Consider the following 17,261-nt stretch of genomic DNA (forward strand, 5'->3'; position numbering starts at 1 on the left):
TCCATTAAAGATAGCATCTGCTTTCAGAAAAAAAGGTCTTTAAACAAACAGCATCATTGGCACAACCACATTATATCTTGATAGGGTACCTAAAAATACGTGTACCTGCACTGTGCTGACACTCTGGGAGCAAAGCAGACTTGATAATTTCAGTATTGTTATTTTTCTGTGTGATCACATGGGATACGGATGAATGTGAAAGGCAAAACAGATTCTGTACTGATGCTGAAGATCAAAATGCTTCAGATGCAGATAAATCCATCTCTGAGACAATGAGTTCCTGTATTTTGAATGCCAAAATGGTTCTGGAAAAACAATTTAGACATAACCACAGAGAAAGGAATGCAATAAAATAAGGAAAGGACAGACACGTAATCTTCCTAAAATCTCTCCACAATCATAAGTTAATAATTAGAAATCTAGGGAAATTACCTTAAATGTCTCGGGTCTGTTGTACTCCGTATGAAAGGTTCCATCCCTTAAACATAAAAATAAACACATTTAAGTTGCTTTTTGTTAATTTATCATTAATTTGTTTAGTTTGATAAAAATCGTTTAGTTTACGAGACAGAAAAAAATTGGGATTTCTTTGTAAGAATGATAAGTGAGCCAGTAAATTAGTTTGCACACAGAATAGAACAACAGGAACTGAGGTGTTTTGCTTTAAGAGCATAATAACATATCGGTGATTTAAATGACAAACTTACTTGTAGTGTATCATTTCAGCTCCACTCCTCTTTGAACTGGGGTCAACTTTCATTTTCTTGCACAGCTTTCTACTTTCAGAGTCCCTGCAAAGGCAAAATCAGCTGTTGTAAACAGGAGTCCACCATGAAAGGCTGGAAGCAAACAAATAAAAAGCAGCAAATAATATTCCAGCTATTAGAGTGTTTATTAGGACGGGTGATGGCTGTAACCGGCGCATGCAGCAAGCATCTCCAGTTGAGCAATGATGACAGCCAGGAAACCCCAAGGACTCCCACTCACCCGAGACGAGATGCATATCGGATTAAAGAGTGGCCAGACGTATGACACCAACCAGAAAAGGCCATTGTTATAAAGCAAACCCATTTAGCAAAACATGGCTGTGGAGAGTATGTCATGAGTGCTTGTGTCACAATATGAATTTTTTCCCTGTGGTGAAAACAATATTTCACCACAGGGAAAAAAAAAACCTTGCCTCCAACATGTATGTTTTGGGAAACAACATCCTCATCATTGTTTCCAATAATTCTCTGCGTCAATTAACTTTGCTTTACAAAACCGCCTTTCACAGCCATGCCATCTGTAAGCAGTGAGACACCATTCTATGTGCAAATGTTTTCCTAAACAAAATCCACTCCAATACTCATTAACATTCAGCAACTGAAAGAGTTTTCCCCTTCCTGTTCAGCAGACTTCTGCACCGAAATAACACTTTGCATCTGAAACGCATCAGATTCTTAATACATCTAAAGCTTGACATCTGAGACAAATCTAGAGTTAAAATAGGATAAATATCAAATCACAAACGAAATTCATAGACGGCAGTGCTCGTACCTGTCTGTAGTGATTTGGATTTCAGTGATTAAAAGAAAATAAATGTTTGGAAGTTTATTTCCAAACCTTTCAGAGGGCCTTGAAGCCACTGGCACATGAAGTGTTACTAAACACACTACTGCTCAATCTGAAAGGAGGAAGTCACCCAGCATAGTGCAGTGCTAATACAATAAAGCAGCCCACTGCTGAGCAATTCTGTGATGACAACAGCCACCTAGTATCGGAGGATAGATTCTTTAATTAGAGAACACATTCCGTACGGAAGTCACACTACAAATACCGCCAGCAGCGGAGGTAGTTATAACTCTCCATTCCTCAAGTGTTAATGAGCATGGAAATTCACAATATAAAGAAAAATAGGGTAAAAATTATTCAGCAGAAGGCTAAGCCTAGTGTTAATGGAAAATTCAGGAAGACAGAATTCAATTACTGCACTGAATTCCATCTCACAAGTTAAATACTCCTTCTGTCCTCAAGAAAAAAATGAGCCAATTTCTTTTCTGACACTGCAGTTTTTTTACAGACATAGTTATCTATGGAAAATTTGTAAGGTGTCTACAATACCATGTAACCCATTTGTATTTTGTGCACAAATACACCCATAATACTGAGAGAATTAGAAACATTAGAAAAGACCATACACCCATTAGTTGGTTTCAGGACAGCATGGTGGCATGGCAGTTAGCACTGCTGCCTCACAGCTCTTCGGTTCAGGGTTCGATCCCAGACTGGGGTGTCCACTGTGTCGCATTTGCAAGTTCCCTCCCTGGCCATGTGGACTAGTGCCAGCCACTCCTGAATCTTCCCCAGTTCAAAGATACACAGCCGGGGTTAGCTGGCATCTCTAAGTTGTGCCCCTTTTAAATCCTGTGTGTGTGAGTGTGAGTGTGTGCCCAGCAGTGGACTGGTGCATCCTGACGTGTGCCCACTGTCTGCCAAGTTACACCCCAGCTCTCCACACCCCCGTCTTGAACAAAGACTTGATTGAAAACGGGTGGATGGATGATTGGGGTGTGCGTACATCCGTGGGATGACAATGAAGTAATATATATATATATATTCTGCATCTAGGGCTTCATAGTTCCTTTAACCACCTCTCTCTCTCTCTCCGACAAAAACTTCTTTTGTCAAGGCTTCAATTAAATGACTCACTAAATCTATTTTTACAGATACAGATCTCCGAGTTGTAACTGTGTTTAAGCATGATTTAGGTATTCTGAGACATTACGGCCCTAGGTCAGTTGACAAAATGTTTTGCTTATGAAAGAGTCATAAGCAAGTTAAGCATAGGTTTTTTAACACATTAAACCACTTTTTACAATGTCATTATGAAACAGTTTTCGGCTAGCTAGCCAGCCAGTTAGTTTCATTGATTATAAAACCCTACTGCACTAGCTTCTCTTTAGCACTGCTTTTCACACAGGCTGATGTTGAACATAAAGAGCTGTCTTTGTCCTTGGATGTTGTTTCAAATCCTGAAATTAATACATTTTTACGTGAATCTATTATAGATTATTTGCTTCACACTGATATCTTAAAATTATGAATACGCAGAGAGATTAAAACACTTGGGTATCTTACACTCTCTTCACAGTTTCATTAAGTTAAATGGTCTAATTCCAGGCTGGCTGCTGCTGTTGTTGGGCTGAATTAGCAGAAACCCACTCTTGATACCAGAGAATACTTTACAAGACTGCACAGATACAGAGACTTAGAGTGGTCATGGTTCATGACTCTTACTAATGATATATCAGCTTGGTACTTCAGAGGCCCAGACTAATTTTGGTTTTGTTCCAGCCTTGGCTGGTTTCTCTGTATATTTAAGAGAGCGAACGTTAGCGTCTTGCACTGTCAGGACCAGAACAACGCTAACACAATAATCAGTACAAAAAACAAGGACCATCTCACAGATTTCCCTGTCACTGACTGCTCAAAATGGTGTTTACAATACACACCGACATTACATTTACTTTAGATATCCGTCCCCCTGTCTAGGAGTGGATCTGGTCTAAATCCTTGTGATCTACTCCTAAGAGTGCTGGATGCTCTGTTGTTTGTGTCATCTGTACATCGGATATTGCTAAATACATCAAATACTTAAGAGTCTAGACGACTAAGAACAGCAGTCCTAACATACCACTTCCTGTGTGATAAGTTTCCGAGTTTCTTTCTCTTGGCAACTGTTCCATAACGCCAACCTATATCCATACCGGACAAAAGAACTGCCAGCAAAATTCCCAAGTCGGAGTACAGACAGAGGCAGTCTTAAAAGTAATAAATAGAGCAAAAACAATAAATAAAGTTCCCCACTTGAACTTCTTCAATAAATAGAGCAAATGTCAAAGAAATTCACTTTGAGGCAAGGGAATATCTTGTAACATCAGCATTTTATATACAAGTTTGCCAGGAGTGTAGCTAACAAGCAAAAATAAGGATTATATTCCGCTTAACACTACAAGAAAAATGTCTGTCGTGGTTTGTAAAATAGAATCTGCTGACTGCACAGCCCGTTTTATTAAATATATTTTATCATCACAGTATAATCATTATTTCTTGCTTTATACGTGTTAATAATATGACCTCTTGGTTAATATTTTTCCTGGCACCTAATCTACTGTCACGGATGAAAAATAAGAATTAAAAAGAGTAAGATAACTGTGAGTATAAGGGGGGCAGTGGATGTTTATTTTTTAACAGGAGATGGGCGAGGGGTGGCCCGGTGAGCAAGACAGAGGAACGGAAAAGAAATGCACTGGGAACTCTCCTCCCTTGCCTTCCATCTTCACACAGCAGCAGAGCGCAGCGGCCTGATCCCAGTGAATCGGTTTCACACGCATGCATCTTTCCACATTTGACAGCTCGTCCCCAAGGGCATCTCCGAGATAGGGACAACAGAGCACAAACTCCCCTCCCGAAACCTTGGGAGCATCTCACAATGACTCAGCCCATGATTGTACAAAAACACTTAGCATACGAAATATGAAACACAGATTTTTCACTTATCTGCCATGGGAGTCGTTCGCAAGGAGACTTCAGATGAGAAAATCACGGTTTGTTAAGCCTTTAAGACCCACGGACAGCCTCACAGAGGACTTGTGCTCACTGCACAGACTGGGTGGAACAGAGGAATAAACCAGCACAGATCTGACCAGGATCTGAGACACCGCATTGATATATATACAGTATATAGTGTACCTGAAAGTGCAGTAATTAATGCACCATATAATGCTATTTTCAAGTAATGATGTTCTTTTATAATACTAACACTTTAAAGTTAAGTGGATACTTTTTATCCAAAGCGACTAACATACGCATTGATTTATACAGCTGGATGTTATCTGTGCTCAAAGGGATTTGAACCCAGGACCTTCCAGGCAGAAGTACTGTACAGAGCACCAGACAATCCTGCACTCTGGATGGGTAACAAGACTCTTCTGGTTTTTCATCCCACCTCGTACCTTAGTAACTTAATTGAACTCATTTTGTAAAAGAAACCAGACCACCTATTTTTTAGGTCCCTGTTCGAAAAGACCAGCACTTCTAAAACCGACAGGACTCGGTTCCCAGAGGACTGAACATGTCACTACTTCTTCACAGATAAAAACGTATTCGTTTTTTAATCATATGAAATGATTAATGCACAAAAAATTAAGTACTTAAAAAGCACATGGACATTACAATAATGCAAGTTTATTTACCAGTGCCTTTCAAGACGCTCAGAGCACTGTATAACAGCTCCCCAGTAATATGCACCGGATGTAAAAGTAGAGGGGAATAAAAGCCCAGCAAAGTGACCTTGTGAAACCAAGAGCGAAACTAAATTACACATTAATAGCTTTAGTGAAAAGTAAGTAAGATAAGTCTTTAAGTGAGATTTTAAAATCTGAACTGTCGTAGTGTCTTTAATTTGGCAGTGAGCTATTCAGATGTGGTCCTGCAAATGAGAAGGCTCTGTCACCCACTGAGTTGAACCTGGTCTTCAGCTGAGTATGAAGATCTCAGACTGAGGCCTCATCTATAACAATGCAGAATTTCTCAAGATAACCTGGAGCAAGACCATTCAGTGTCTTACATGTGAGCTAGAGAGTTTTAAAGCCCACTCTGAACTTCATGGATTTACAGTGCGATTTACAGAGGATGGGAGAGTTATGGGCTGATGCAGAGTAATTTTTGTTAGCACTTGAGCTTCAGAAATCTGGACGTGATAAAGAGCCTTTAAAGATAACCCAATAGGTAAGGTGTTACAGTAATCTACCTTGATGAAATAATATTTCAGATCAGAGCAATGAACAAGCAGACCAACGGTCTTAACCAATCAATGCTACACAGGTGAAAGTTTACCGTTATGACATTCCTAACGCATTTTAAAATTTAAAACCAGTTCAAAAGTAACACAAAGGTTTCCAACTACCATCAAAACGTTGATTTCAGCACGTCAACAACACTGAAGTCACTGACTTTGCAAAGCTGATGTTGGATCCATGTTAACTGTAGTTAAAGGATAAATAAGTCCTATACACTCCTATGAGAACATAATGCTACTGAGACTGGACTTACCCACAATTCACCCAAGCGATGGTACCCTCGCCTTTCACAGCCTGCGCCACATCAGACAATAGCTTCAGCTGACTTTCACCAGAGGATGCTATGGGGAAAAAAGAACAACAAGCACACAGTTACAAACCTTCACTTACCCGAGAGTACTGTACTTCCTAGAGATGTTAAGATTGGCAGGAGAGAAGATGCCTGCTTACCGACAAATTCAGACACAGCCTGAGCTGAGCGTACTTGAATGTGCAAGGTAAAATTAAGTACGTCTTGCATATGACAAGTTCAAACTGGCTGCTTTAGGATTCCAGCTGAAAATAGTGACTTGCTTATTCAATTATTAAAGACTAATAATGAAATATTAGTCCATTTTGGAAATTTAAAATATAATGTTTTAATTACTGAAATGTGTGAAAGGTTTTAATATCTACCATTGGGTTACAACAGGGAGAGTGTAGCAAATACACAATTCAAGCTGAACTCAACAGTGTAAGTTTACTATTTTAACATAATAAATAATGGAAAGAGGCAACTGTTTTGTATCAAACCAAACATATTCTAGTGGAATGGAAGCTTCTAAAAAATAGCAAAACTTTCATTGTGACCTTTTATAATTTGTGGAAGTCTAGAACGACCGCACTGGAAACTGAAAACTATTCTTGCACTGAAAAGGGTAACTAATAAACATAAGATCATTGCCAAACACATCGTTCAGTGCTTTATTTGCTTTCCAGTGTTAAGAACATTAATACACGAGAAGCAAGAAGTATGGCTGGCAGTTGTATTACAACACTGTAAGAACAGGACTACGTCTGTTCTGCACGCAAAAGAAGGGAGGACTACATCTTTTGGTGAAATAAACCAGAGCTGAATATGTATTTCAGATTCAGCTGTTTTTTTCTTTACTCAAATGCATTCCTATATTTACCTCAGGATCAACTCTGAAAGATCCTGACCTCTTCCAGGTTGGGACTAGAACGTATGACCCGCTTGAAGGCATGAGTTTCTCCACCAGGACAGCCAAGCATTCACAAGGAAATGGTTCGAATTATGGAATACGCAAAGGGAATTCTCATCTTTTTTTTTTTGTCCTGCTCAGTGACAAGAGCTGGACAGTGGATGCTTTTTTCAAGCATTTCAAAAGACAAATTTAATGGAAAACATGTTTTAGGTTTCTTCTGAGGGTGTGCTTGCCAGCACTTCCACAAGGCCAACAGCGATACTTATGAGAGGAAACTGAAGCAGTTAAGAAGACTAGATGGGAAATTAAATCAACAGGCAGCAAAATAAACACAAAAGACAGCACGCTTGCAAGACTAGAAAGGTACAGATGGGAAAATCTGCAATCAGTCAAAACCGGGTGTTTTATCTTACCCACTGAGCTCATGCAAACATAAACACATTAGGAATTATAAAACAAAATTTAATGCGCAGAGACCCATGAAGAATTTTTCTTGTTGAATGGGAAACCGCTTTATGCAAAATATCACATAAACCATGTAGTTTGCATGATGGTTACAGTTCAATCAACCGCAAAAAGATGCAAATCTAACAATTTTTAAACCAGAACTTATTTTCCTAATGATCTTGTTGACATTTTGCATTTTTATGGATTTTTTTGCCTTCATTTCTCAGAAACGTAGTGAACTATCCAAAGCAGCATCGTTTTGTCCGAGTCAGAGAGAGCAGTGAAAGCAAAGCCTGTTCATTTGAAGGTGAAGAGAATACAGAAAACATCTAAGTACTTGGCAAACAATCTGGATGATCATTTAGTAGAGGTATAGGACGGTGCTGGCACACCTTGACTCCTAAATCATACCTTTGTTGCAACATTTATTAACAATGTAAGGACAAATGAGAAAATAAATGTAAAAATGTTTTATACTGAGCCAATCTGGGTTATGAATCATGAAAAGCTGGGAAATGTTTAATGCATTAAGGGTGAGGAATGATACATATTCTATGAACTCTGGTAGTAAACCGTGGTGATTTAGCACAAAGTATTCCCATTTGTCACTTGTATCCTAATTCCAGGCCCTGAAAAGTAGAGCACAAGCATGACCCTCTCATCTCTCTCGAGCTGAAGAATGTGCAAGTACAGTCCAATGTCAACAGATACCTCAAATATCATATGTACTGAGATTTTGTTAAGCATATTTTCAGTAAACATATAACCTCCCAAATGTTCTCCGCCTCATCACGCAACCTCTGCCCATCTCTATGACTTTCACAATTATTTCTGACAGGCTCACAGAGCAAAGCATCTGTCTGAGATAGTGAATGTTGCAAGGATTGGGACAGAGCCAGTGGGGGCATGTTCTCCTGGACAGGCACCCTTAGCTTCACCTACATCCGTCTGGTGACCAAAGAGCGGAAGCAATTGAGCAGCCCATCAACACATTTCAAAGGGTGCAAGTCTCAACCCCTGCTGTATGTCAGGATGAAAAGCAACTGCTAAACCCAAACATAAGTAAAATAGCAGAGAAACCTAAAGGCTTTTTTTTTTAATGAACATGCTTTTGCCTGTGTAGTGGGAATTCAGTCTTTATCAAGATCTGGGGTCCTGAGGCAGATCTGGAGTTGACTGTAATCCAGACCAGGCGAACAGTGCTTGAAGCTTAGTGACTACAGGGGTCAAAGAGCAGCACCGTTGAAGACAGACTGCAAACACACTGACCTGAACTGGTGTACAGGATGAGGACATTGGTTCTTGTTCTGAGGAGTTTTTTGAAGTCCTTATGGTCACTGACTTTCTCTATAAGTGGGGAAACTTTAGCTGCCTGCAGCAAAGCTGGAAGTATACTCTGTGAAGGAAACAAGAGAACACCACTTCATTAACTTCATCTTGTCATGGGCTCTTGGTTCCCCAACGTGATTGTTCTGTGTTCAAGAAGACTGGATCTCTGGGAAAAAAAAGTCTGAGGGTGCCTAAAGAGCGGCGTTTTCCACTGGAGCCGAACACCAATTTGCTTTCAACCAGAAAGAAAAGGGAAAAAACGGAACAAAATGGAGACAATAGAGTATCCCAAGATAAGAAGTGCATTAAGTGCTTGTCACCCGGAACCGAAAGCAATGAAACAGCCTTGGCAGGCGGTGTCTCCAGGCCATTTCTTCAGTATTTATCTCTGTCACACCACAGAGCCGTTTGTAAAGATGAGCCCAAACTGGACGCAAGTCTGTAAAGCAGCTGAGCAAAGATTAAGGTCTTTTATCTTGTGAAATGTTGGGCAAACAAAACAGAAAATCAGGCTGTATGTTACAAAGTATAAACTTACCTGGTCCTCAGCCCTTCTGCAAAAGCCAGAATTATTTACAGAGACTACTTCAACCAAAACGTTCTATAACTCGTGAAATTACGACAAAGCCCTGCCAATGAAATGATTAAACAATCGCCATACTGAAAAGCAAGGACACACCTTTTTTACATCAAATATATACATTTTGCATTCAAACAAGGCCATTTTTTGCCCAAAGCTGAAATATTCTGTAGATAACATGCTTCCATTTCCTGGTTACTTAGTATTGGTTAGGCTTTTTTACATATTTTATAAAAAAAAACTTTTTTAATTTATTTTGATTGGTAAGATTTGTCTTTACTTTTAGTCATCTAAAAAGGAAACAAAACAGGAAATTATTTTTTAAAATTTATAGTCAAAGCTAGATACATGTCACACAAAACACATCTGACAGATCTCGTAGAACAGGTTGCATAAAACTGACTATTTTTTTAAAATTTAGTCCATCAAATTAACATCTAAAAATGATATGCAGCAAAATGCCCTTTTCCTTCTTAAATTAATAATAATCTCTTCCAGTAATATGGAAATCCAATTTTCTTTTTTTTTTAATATCTGCCTCATCAAATGTGTTGATTAAATTATTAGGTATCCTCTATCCAGCCTGTTCTAACCCTGCCTGTCTGCATTGATGTGTCACTAGGTAATTAAAGACCACAGACTCAACACCGACTCGTTAAAGAAGTCTTATGATAATGTAAATTCAAATTAACTGGATTTTCAACTTGTATGCACTGAATAACAAGAGTACTTCTGGTAGCCAATAATGTAAGACATTCCACAATCCAGTATCCTAAATAAACACACTTCTTCATGTCCCACAGTGCTTTCTGACAAAAGAACAACAATGTTTTGTTGTCTGTAAAGCAGCTCAAAGGGAGTTTTCCCCAGTTTCCCTCTACACATTAAATAAAGCAATTCTCTCAGAAGGTCGAACACTTGGGTTTCTGTTGCTTTCCAGGATATTGATTTTTTTGTATCCCTGCTCATGTGAAGTTCCTGAAAGTATTGACATCCCCTCTCCAAAAGCAGTACATGCAAGAACTATATATTTATATAGAGGTTAAAAGAACAATAATCAATCACAACATTGAGATAACGAGCCATTCCAATGGTATTCAAGAGTTTTGGGATAAATGCTGGTGAGAAAAAAGGAGGAGAAATGTTTTAGTGTTTTCTTTTTAAAAAAGAAAAAAATGGCACCAGTAATCATTAAAAAGGCACTGTTGTCTACAACTATGTACAACGTATTCTATTCTTCTGAGAACCTCACATTACTTGCAAGAAAAAAAACTAATAGCAAGAGAAGAATAGACTACAAAGAATTTCAAGACACACGAAACAGTCTTCTGTCTCCATTACAGATCTTTACAGTTTGATGCGCTTTGAACAAAGATGACACTTAAACTGAAACACTCCACTCTGTAAGATCTACCTTTCAGTTAACAATAGCATGGCTGTTTGGCGTTTGCTCAAAGTCAATGCCAGCTCACAACCTCACGAGTCAAATGTGCATGAAAATGTCCTGCTATTGATTGTGCACTCAAAGTTCATTTGGACTCCCGAGAGGAAACATTGCTGCATTTTGCGAGTTGTCACACATGAAGAAAAGGATGCAGGAAAATGAGAACTGAATGCCAGGAATGTTTCAAAATGTCTGTTCTCCAGCAGGGAACTAATAAATCTTTCAGAGAGAAGTGTTATGACCACATAAATGCCACAGGATCATCGGAATTCAGACATTTCAGTTGCTTACATGTAGCTCTCCCGTCAACAGGATTCAATTGAAGTACAACAGCACCGATAGGACCATGTTCACAATATAAACAGTTATTGTTTTAATTAAAAGCTATTGAAAACATCAGTGTCCTTTCAAACCACTGAATAGGAGTGCAGGTACTTACCGTTGTTTTCAGGAATAGGCACAGTACACCCCAAATTAAATATGCACAGAACAACCAGAACCCTCTGCCGAGAGGAAGACTAACAGCTGTACAGGAAAGGAATGGTAGCAGAAAACTCAGATGTGGCTATTTAATGACATAAGACAGATTACAAGAGAGAGGAGGCCATTAGACTCACCTGCCACATTTGATGTTAGGAGCTAATTTATCCAAACATCTTACCCAGCCATTTTCTGAAAGAAGCCAGGGTACTGGCTTCAACAACGTGGCGGGGCAGCTTGCTCCCTACCCCAACAACCCTTTGTGTAAAGAAATGCCTCGTCTTCTCAGTTGTCAACGCAGTTCCATGGTTTCCACTTATGTCCTCTGGTTCGGGTTTTTACTATTTAATCTGAAAACATCCACTGGGATGACTTTGTAATTGCCCATGAGGATTTATATCAGGTCCCCTCATAATCTTCTCTCTCCAAGACTACTAAGACGTGCTTCTTTCTTTAGACTCACAGATACGAAATGCATTTAGAAGGGGGTCCTAGTCACAATAACCTGAATTTTCAGGTGACTTTTATTTTGGGACTCATAAACAATGTTAAAAAATACAGTATTAAAAATGTATCTTACCAGATGCAGTTAACCTGTATTGACAAAGCTAGTCAATATATTTTGGTCTGTACTCCTGACTGTTCAGTGACATCACTGGATGCACAGTTCCGGTACCCACCAAAAACACAAGGAGACCTTGTTATTATTATTCCCAGTTCTTAAAATCGTACCTCCTTGTGTTCTTATGTCATTTTACATCCCCAGGAAGCAGACGGCAGGAAATGACTAACAGGTCCTTCATTTTGCATTGGCAAGATCACAGCTCTGAGGACAGCTGCCTGGGCTCTTGTTTGTTTCTCCAGTCGATCTTCATACCAAACAGCGGCTCTCTGTGATGAGCTTCACCTGAGATCAGGAAGCTATGCAAAAACACCACTTGCCTACCAGCAGTCTTGACCCCAGCGATGGCTGGCTTTGTAAGGTATGGTTTCCATCACCTATCAATTTGTCAACAACACCTGCCGTCTGTTCCATCCCACATACCTAATGAAAAGTCTAAAGGTAAAATGTCCACAAGTATAAATCATTCTCTCCCCCATTCTCAAAAATGCATAATGTTGCTCAGGTATTCAATTGACCTGCTCTAGGTCTAGTGTAATGTTGCATAAATCTAGTCCTATTTATTAGAGACTGTAATATACAGAATATATTCCTTGTGTATTGTTTAATAATTGCCATTGCTAGATAAAAAATGAGAATGATTTATTTTTCCAGCCAGGAATTTTGTTTTAGCAAAGACTTTCACTGCTACCTTCTTGTTTGACTCAAAAACTGACCAGGCAGTTGAAAAAAACCTTTTAATTCAACTACTGTCTGCATTAAGTACAGGAATTTATTGTGGTCGGAGTGTAACTAGTTTTTTCAAGGGTATCCCTAAATCAGCGTGAAGCAAAAGCAAGCGCTTTATTTCTTTAGATTTACAGACCAGACACTAGAAAAATCCTGACTCAAATTACAATAGCTGATGTAGTCATGTTCTCCGAAGATTATGAGCTCAGCGCTGGTCGAATTGCTGACGGCACAGACGTCTAGTAAAACTGTATTAGTAATTGATTGCACCGAGGTAAATTTTATTGCTTAACTGAAACAATTGTCCCTTTCAGATCTCACAAATTCTAGTAGCTGTGTTTTTAATGTTCCGCGTTAATGTGGATTCACTGAATAGTTAAACACAGATACAACTATATGAAAAATAAGATTCTTAATCCAGGTTAAGAGATTTAGGGCTTGATAACTTTCAAAAGCGCTTTGACAAGCAACTCCGCTGTGCCTACGAAACCACTCCGCAAACTAAGTTGGTTCTACGGACATCTATTGACAAAAAAAAACCCTCCTTTATTTGCTTTTGCGATTAGAAACAGGATATCAAACAGCTAGGTAGGCACGCACCCTGGGGAGCAGGTGGAAAGGGGAGCTATAACTTAAAACGACGGTGAAGTATGCAAGTCGTAACATGCATATTTTAAATAAAAGCTGTAAATTAAATTAAGTACTGTACACTGTGAATCAAAGATGCTGCTCAGGTCTAAGAGCCGAAAACAAAGACTTCCAATAAAGGAATTTCATGCGTCCAGTGAAAAAGGATATACCATCACTGGAATCAGATAATAGTTCACTTTTTTTACAAGCACTATCCCCATGCACTCAGAGCTGCACAGCGGACGAGTGATCATGGAGAGTCATGAAGTGAACAGTGTCAGTTAGCAGGGGAGCACGTCTGCACAAAAGGTCAGAGCAGAGATCTTGAGGAGAGCCAGCTGGGATTGTATCTACCCCGAGAGGGCTGAGATGAGTCCGTCCACTCCTTTCCTTCTTAATCGACGAGCAAAAACTCACCTCGCCCTAGGGGCGCTGACAGGAACTGGACTTTGCCAATTAACTGCCATTTATATATAAAAAAGTAGTGTATTGCCATTTTTATTTTGACGGAACGGTTTGTAGTAGTTTACGGACTGTCACGGCATTAAAATACGATACTATTCTCTTAGCGAATAACGGGCCGAGACGTAAAGAAGACAAGCTCTGTGTTTAATCAAAAGGGGCATTTCATTCATAAAAAACTCACCACTCTTTTAACAAGAATTAGGAATGTCACTTTCTGTGATCCCTTGCAACGGCCGAAGTAATAAACAGACGGGTCACAGACGCATATTGTAAGCGGTCTTTGCTGGACCCTTGGCAGCTTTGCGAGAAGCGGTACATTTCGGAAATAAGTTGACTTTCAGTTCCTGACTCTGTTACTGCGCGTTACAATCATAGTGATAGGGTCCAACGCAACCAATCTTCAGTCCTGCTCGCCGAGTATTATTGTAAATACAAAAGCCGAGGTGTGCCTGACACAAAATGTCTTCGCGCACCAAAATATAGGAAAACTTACCAAGTACAAGAACATGCACATTTTCACGCCTCTCATCCTACTCCCGCAGAGATTCCAAGTAGCCATGATGCTGCTGCCACGTCGGGATACGCAAGCGCAATCCGTCAGAAAAGCGCCGCCCCCGTGAAGCCCACTGCTTTGTGGGAAATGTAGTCCACTCCAGTGTCCATGCTAGTCAACGTAACGATGAGATACAGATCCGAGAACTACAACTCCCGTAAATCTGTGTGGTCTAGGAGGCAACTGGGTGGAAGTCCAACAGCACCTGCGAATCCCAAATTCGGAATTTACGCGTTGGGAGAGAAGCGAGATGTTGTAATTAGGTTACACAGAGACCCTGGTCTTGATATCTGGTGAATCCGGGGAAAGGAGAGCGACCCATACAACGAAGTGCATTATCTTTCAAATGGCTATGTAGAAGGAGAGATGGGATTTATATCGAAAACCAGAAGATTTATGTTTTACGGTTTAAATTTCGCACGTGTAGTCGTGTTGCCGATCCGCTTATTTGATAATAAGAATAACAGTAGATAATGCTCAGTTCTTTTAAAACACCCTCAACATTAGGAGAAACACGCTCTTTAAAAGTGTGATGATGATGCTATAACTGAACATGCAAAGAAGTGAAAATGCCCTTTGTAAGAGTGGTTCACGGGCAAGCTGGATGGTATAGGTCCATTAATGGTTTCTGATGGGCCGAGGGGAATACCTCCAGCACAGCGTTAAGAGCTGCCGGGAGAGCAGTGCTCCTGCGCTACAGTGCGCACTCCGTGCTGCTCACCGGTTTTGTTGGCGCCGTGAACTCAAGTCGGTTCAATTTAAACGACCCTTATTGGCATGCCGATGAATCGCACTGCTGCCAAAACTGATAAAATCACATTCGTACAACCTACAGACATTTCTGGCTGTCTCTTGAAACGGCTCCGTCAGACGTGTGGTGCCCCCGCCTGGCCCGGGGAGATGGGGCTTGTATCAAAGGTGAGGGCGGCGCAGGTAGACCTGGAGCCGAGAGCAGCCCATCAAAGCTCTCTGCCTGAGCCGAGGGAGCGCTCTTCGCATACTAAGAGGTGACACTCCTTATCAATCCAGCCATAAGCCTGAGCTGCATTTGGAAAGTGCGAAACTTCACGGAGCGCAGGCACCAAAAGAGGTGCTTTGAGGACAAGGACTAGGTTTGAATAATGTACATGCATTTAAACGGTTTATCTTACACATCTGTGATTTAAAAACAGAACTTCCAGTGTACCGTACTAAAGTAATAAACATTTTACAGTATAAATTAAACGTAGGTAACAGTTCAAACAAGTTTAACACAGAACCGAATTTTAATGTCGTTTTATATTCAAAAAGGTTATTTGTATGTAAATAACGACGAATCTGACGTATGCAGTTATGAGAAGAAGTGGTTTGGATCTTAGCTAAGCGCATCTTGCAATTTTGCAAGGTGCGGAACGGCTCAATGTGTAATACATTCAGGAATAAACGGTGGTCCCGCTTGAGCACAATGGGTGAAAACGGAACCGCAAAATTTTAAATTGGTATAACTCTTGAACAATGTCCGTTACTTTTATTGTTCGTAGATGGCGTAATGCATGCTTCAAAAATAATTCCCATTTAGGAGAAAAAAAACCCACACATTCTACCTAATCCCGGTCTATTAAAGCTGTCACTGTGACCGCATCACTCTGCAGCTTCCCCGGAACAAATCAACCATTTTCACTCTTCAGGATAGATGAAGACCAGATTAAAGACGCCGCCCGCCCTTTTCAATTATGAACAACGACGCGTGTGATTTCTTCGAAGCGATCTGCTAGGCTTTCGACAACGAGGCGCTCAGAAACGGTTAACCACTTATTTGGGGGGTACCTCGTTTGTCCTCAGAAGCGAGAACACGGGCACTTCCCCAGGAGCGTGTGGGGGTGCGGCGCCACCCTCTCCATAATGCAAAACGCCGAACCGTCCCTTAAATAATGTTCCCCTTCACCCACTGCTCATAACTGTTCAATAACAGCTCCGTCCGGCGTGATCGCGGCGCTGCATGCCGTTTGCTCACTGTCCTTTCCCAAGTTTTGACTTTCCCACTCCCCCTATTCCTGCGTCAGTGGCAATTACCCTTATAGTAAGTAGCTGGAGCTCTCGGAGTGAGAGGGAATAGCTGCCGAAAGTCGCGGAGAGGCGAGGGTAGCCCACAAGTGGATACGCAGTCACAGAGGTGGAGGACTAGGTGCTGTGGACTGGGCTCGTCGCTCGCGTGTTAGCCGGTCCGGTTGGGAAGAATCCATGCTTCATTAACGGGACCAGGTAATGGTTTTGTTTTGGGTTGTGTTTTTTTGGGGGGGGGCTTTAATCGACGCTGTCGGGAAAGTTGAAAAAGGTCTTCGGGGAACTTTTTTTTGTTTTTAGCAGAAAGCACGGATTGGGAGTAGACTGGATTCGGTTTTCCTGAAGGAGAATTGCCGTGTTCTAAAAGGGAGTAATGTTAGAATTACTCGGTTACAGTCGATTACGAACAAAGCGTTGAGACCATAACGGGCATCGCTGCGTGTGACTAATAGTTCATGATTACAGTTGTCACTATATCGGCGTATTTCGGTGACTTGCTATGCGGTTCAGATGAAGTTTTGCGGTGAAGTGCGTTATTTAGGGTTTCCTTACGAGATATTGCCGCTGAGAAGATTTGATGCTTCAAAGCAACGGTGGAGAATACCCGCTTGTCTTTTTTTTTTGTTACACAGCCCCTAAAAAAAGGCCACAGAACGGTTTTGTTTGCCCGCTTTCTAAAAGACGAAATTCACAGCCTCGTTCTTGAAACTTTCCCTTTTCAAGCTGCAAATGCGTTACTTAAACAGAGTACCCGCTGTGCACACATATGTTAAAGACTCGAGCATCAGTTAGAGGGGTCTATTATACAGCTGCGGTTTTACTTGCGACTCACGTTCCTTCTGAGGATCAGAGAGGCAGGAAAGACTGCAGGAGCCGGGGCATTTTTATCAC

General features: G+C 40.6%; 2 protein-coding genes across 2 annotated transcripts in view; one reads left to right on the plus strand and one right to left on the minus strand.

Moving 5' to 3' along the window:
* The window catches only part of pdia5 (protein disulfide isomerase family A, member 5), a 47,946-nt gene extending 33,587 nt beyond the window's left edge, over positions 1-14,359 (minus strand). Inside the window, exons 1-5 of the mRNA XM_088931081.1 lie at positions 14,268-14,359; positions 8,765-8,891; positions 6,097-6,184; positions 708-791; positions 433-478 (exon numbers count right to left, since the gene is read on the minus strand). Of these exons, the coding sequence (XP_088787207.1) occupies positions 433-478; positions 708-791; positions 6,097-6,184; positions 8,765-8,891; positions 14,268-14,333 (411 nt within the window). The 5' untranslated portion in view covers positions 14,334-14,359. The remainder of the gene's footprint in view (positions 1-432; positions 479-707; positions 792-6,096; positions 6,185-8,764; positions 8,892-14,267) is intronic.
* A 2,071-nt stretch (positions 14,360-16,430) lies between these two features.
* sema5ba (sema domain, seven thrombospondin repeats (type 1 and type 1-like), transmembrane domain (TM) and short cytoplasmic domain, (semaphorin) 5Ba) overlaps positions 16,431-17,261 on the plus strand; it is a 112,541-nt gene continuing 111,710 nt past the window's right edge. The window contains exon 1 of the mRNA XM_088931005.1: positions 16,431-16,568. The gene's annotated coding sequence lies outside the window, so the exon portion shown is untranslated. The remainder of the gene's footprint in view (positions 16,569-17,261) is intronic.

The sequence above is a fragment of the Atractosteus spatula genome, chromosome 13, assembly GCF_055471065.1.
Source record: "Atractosteus spatula isolate fAtrSpa1 chromosome 13, fAtrSpa1.hap1, whole genome shotgun sequence".
NCBI classification, from domain to species: domain Eukaryota; kingdom Metazoa; phylum Chordata; class Actinopteri; order Semionotiformes; family Lepisosteidae; genus Atractosteus; species Atractosteus spatula.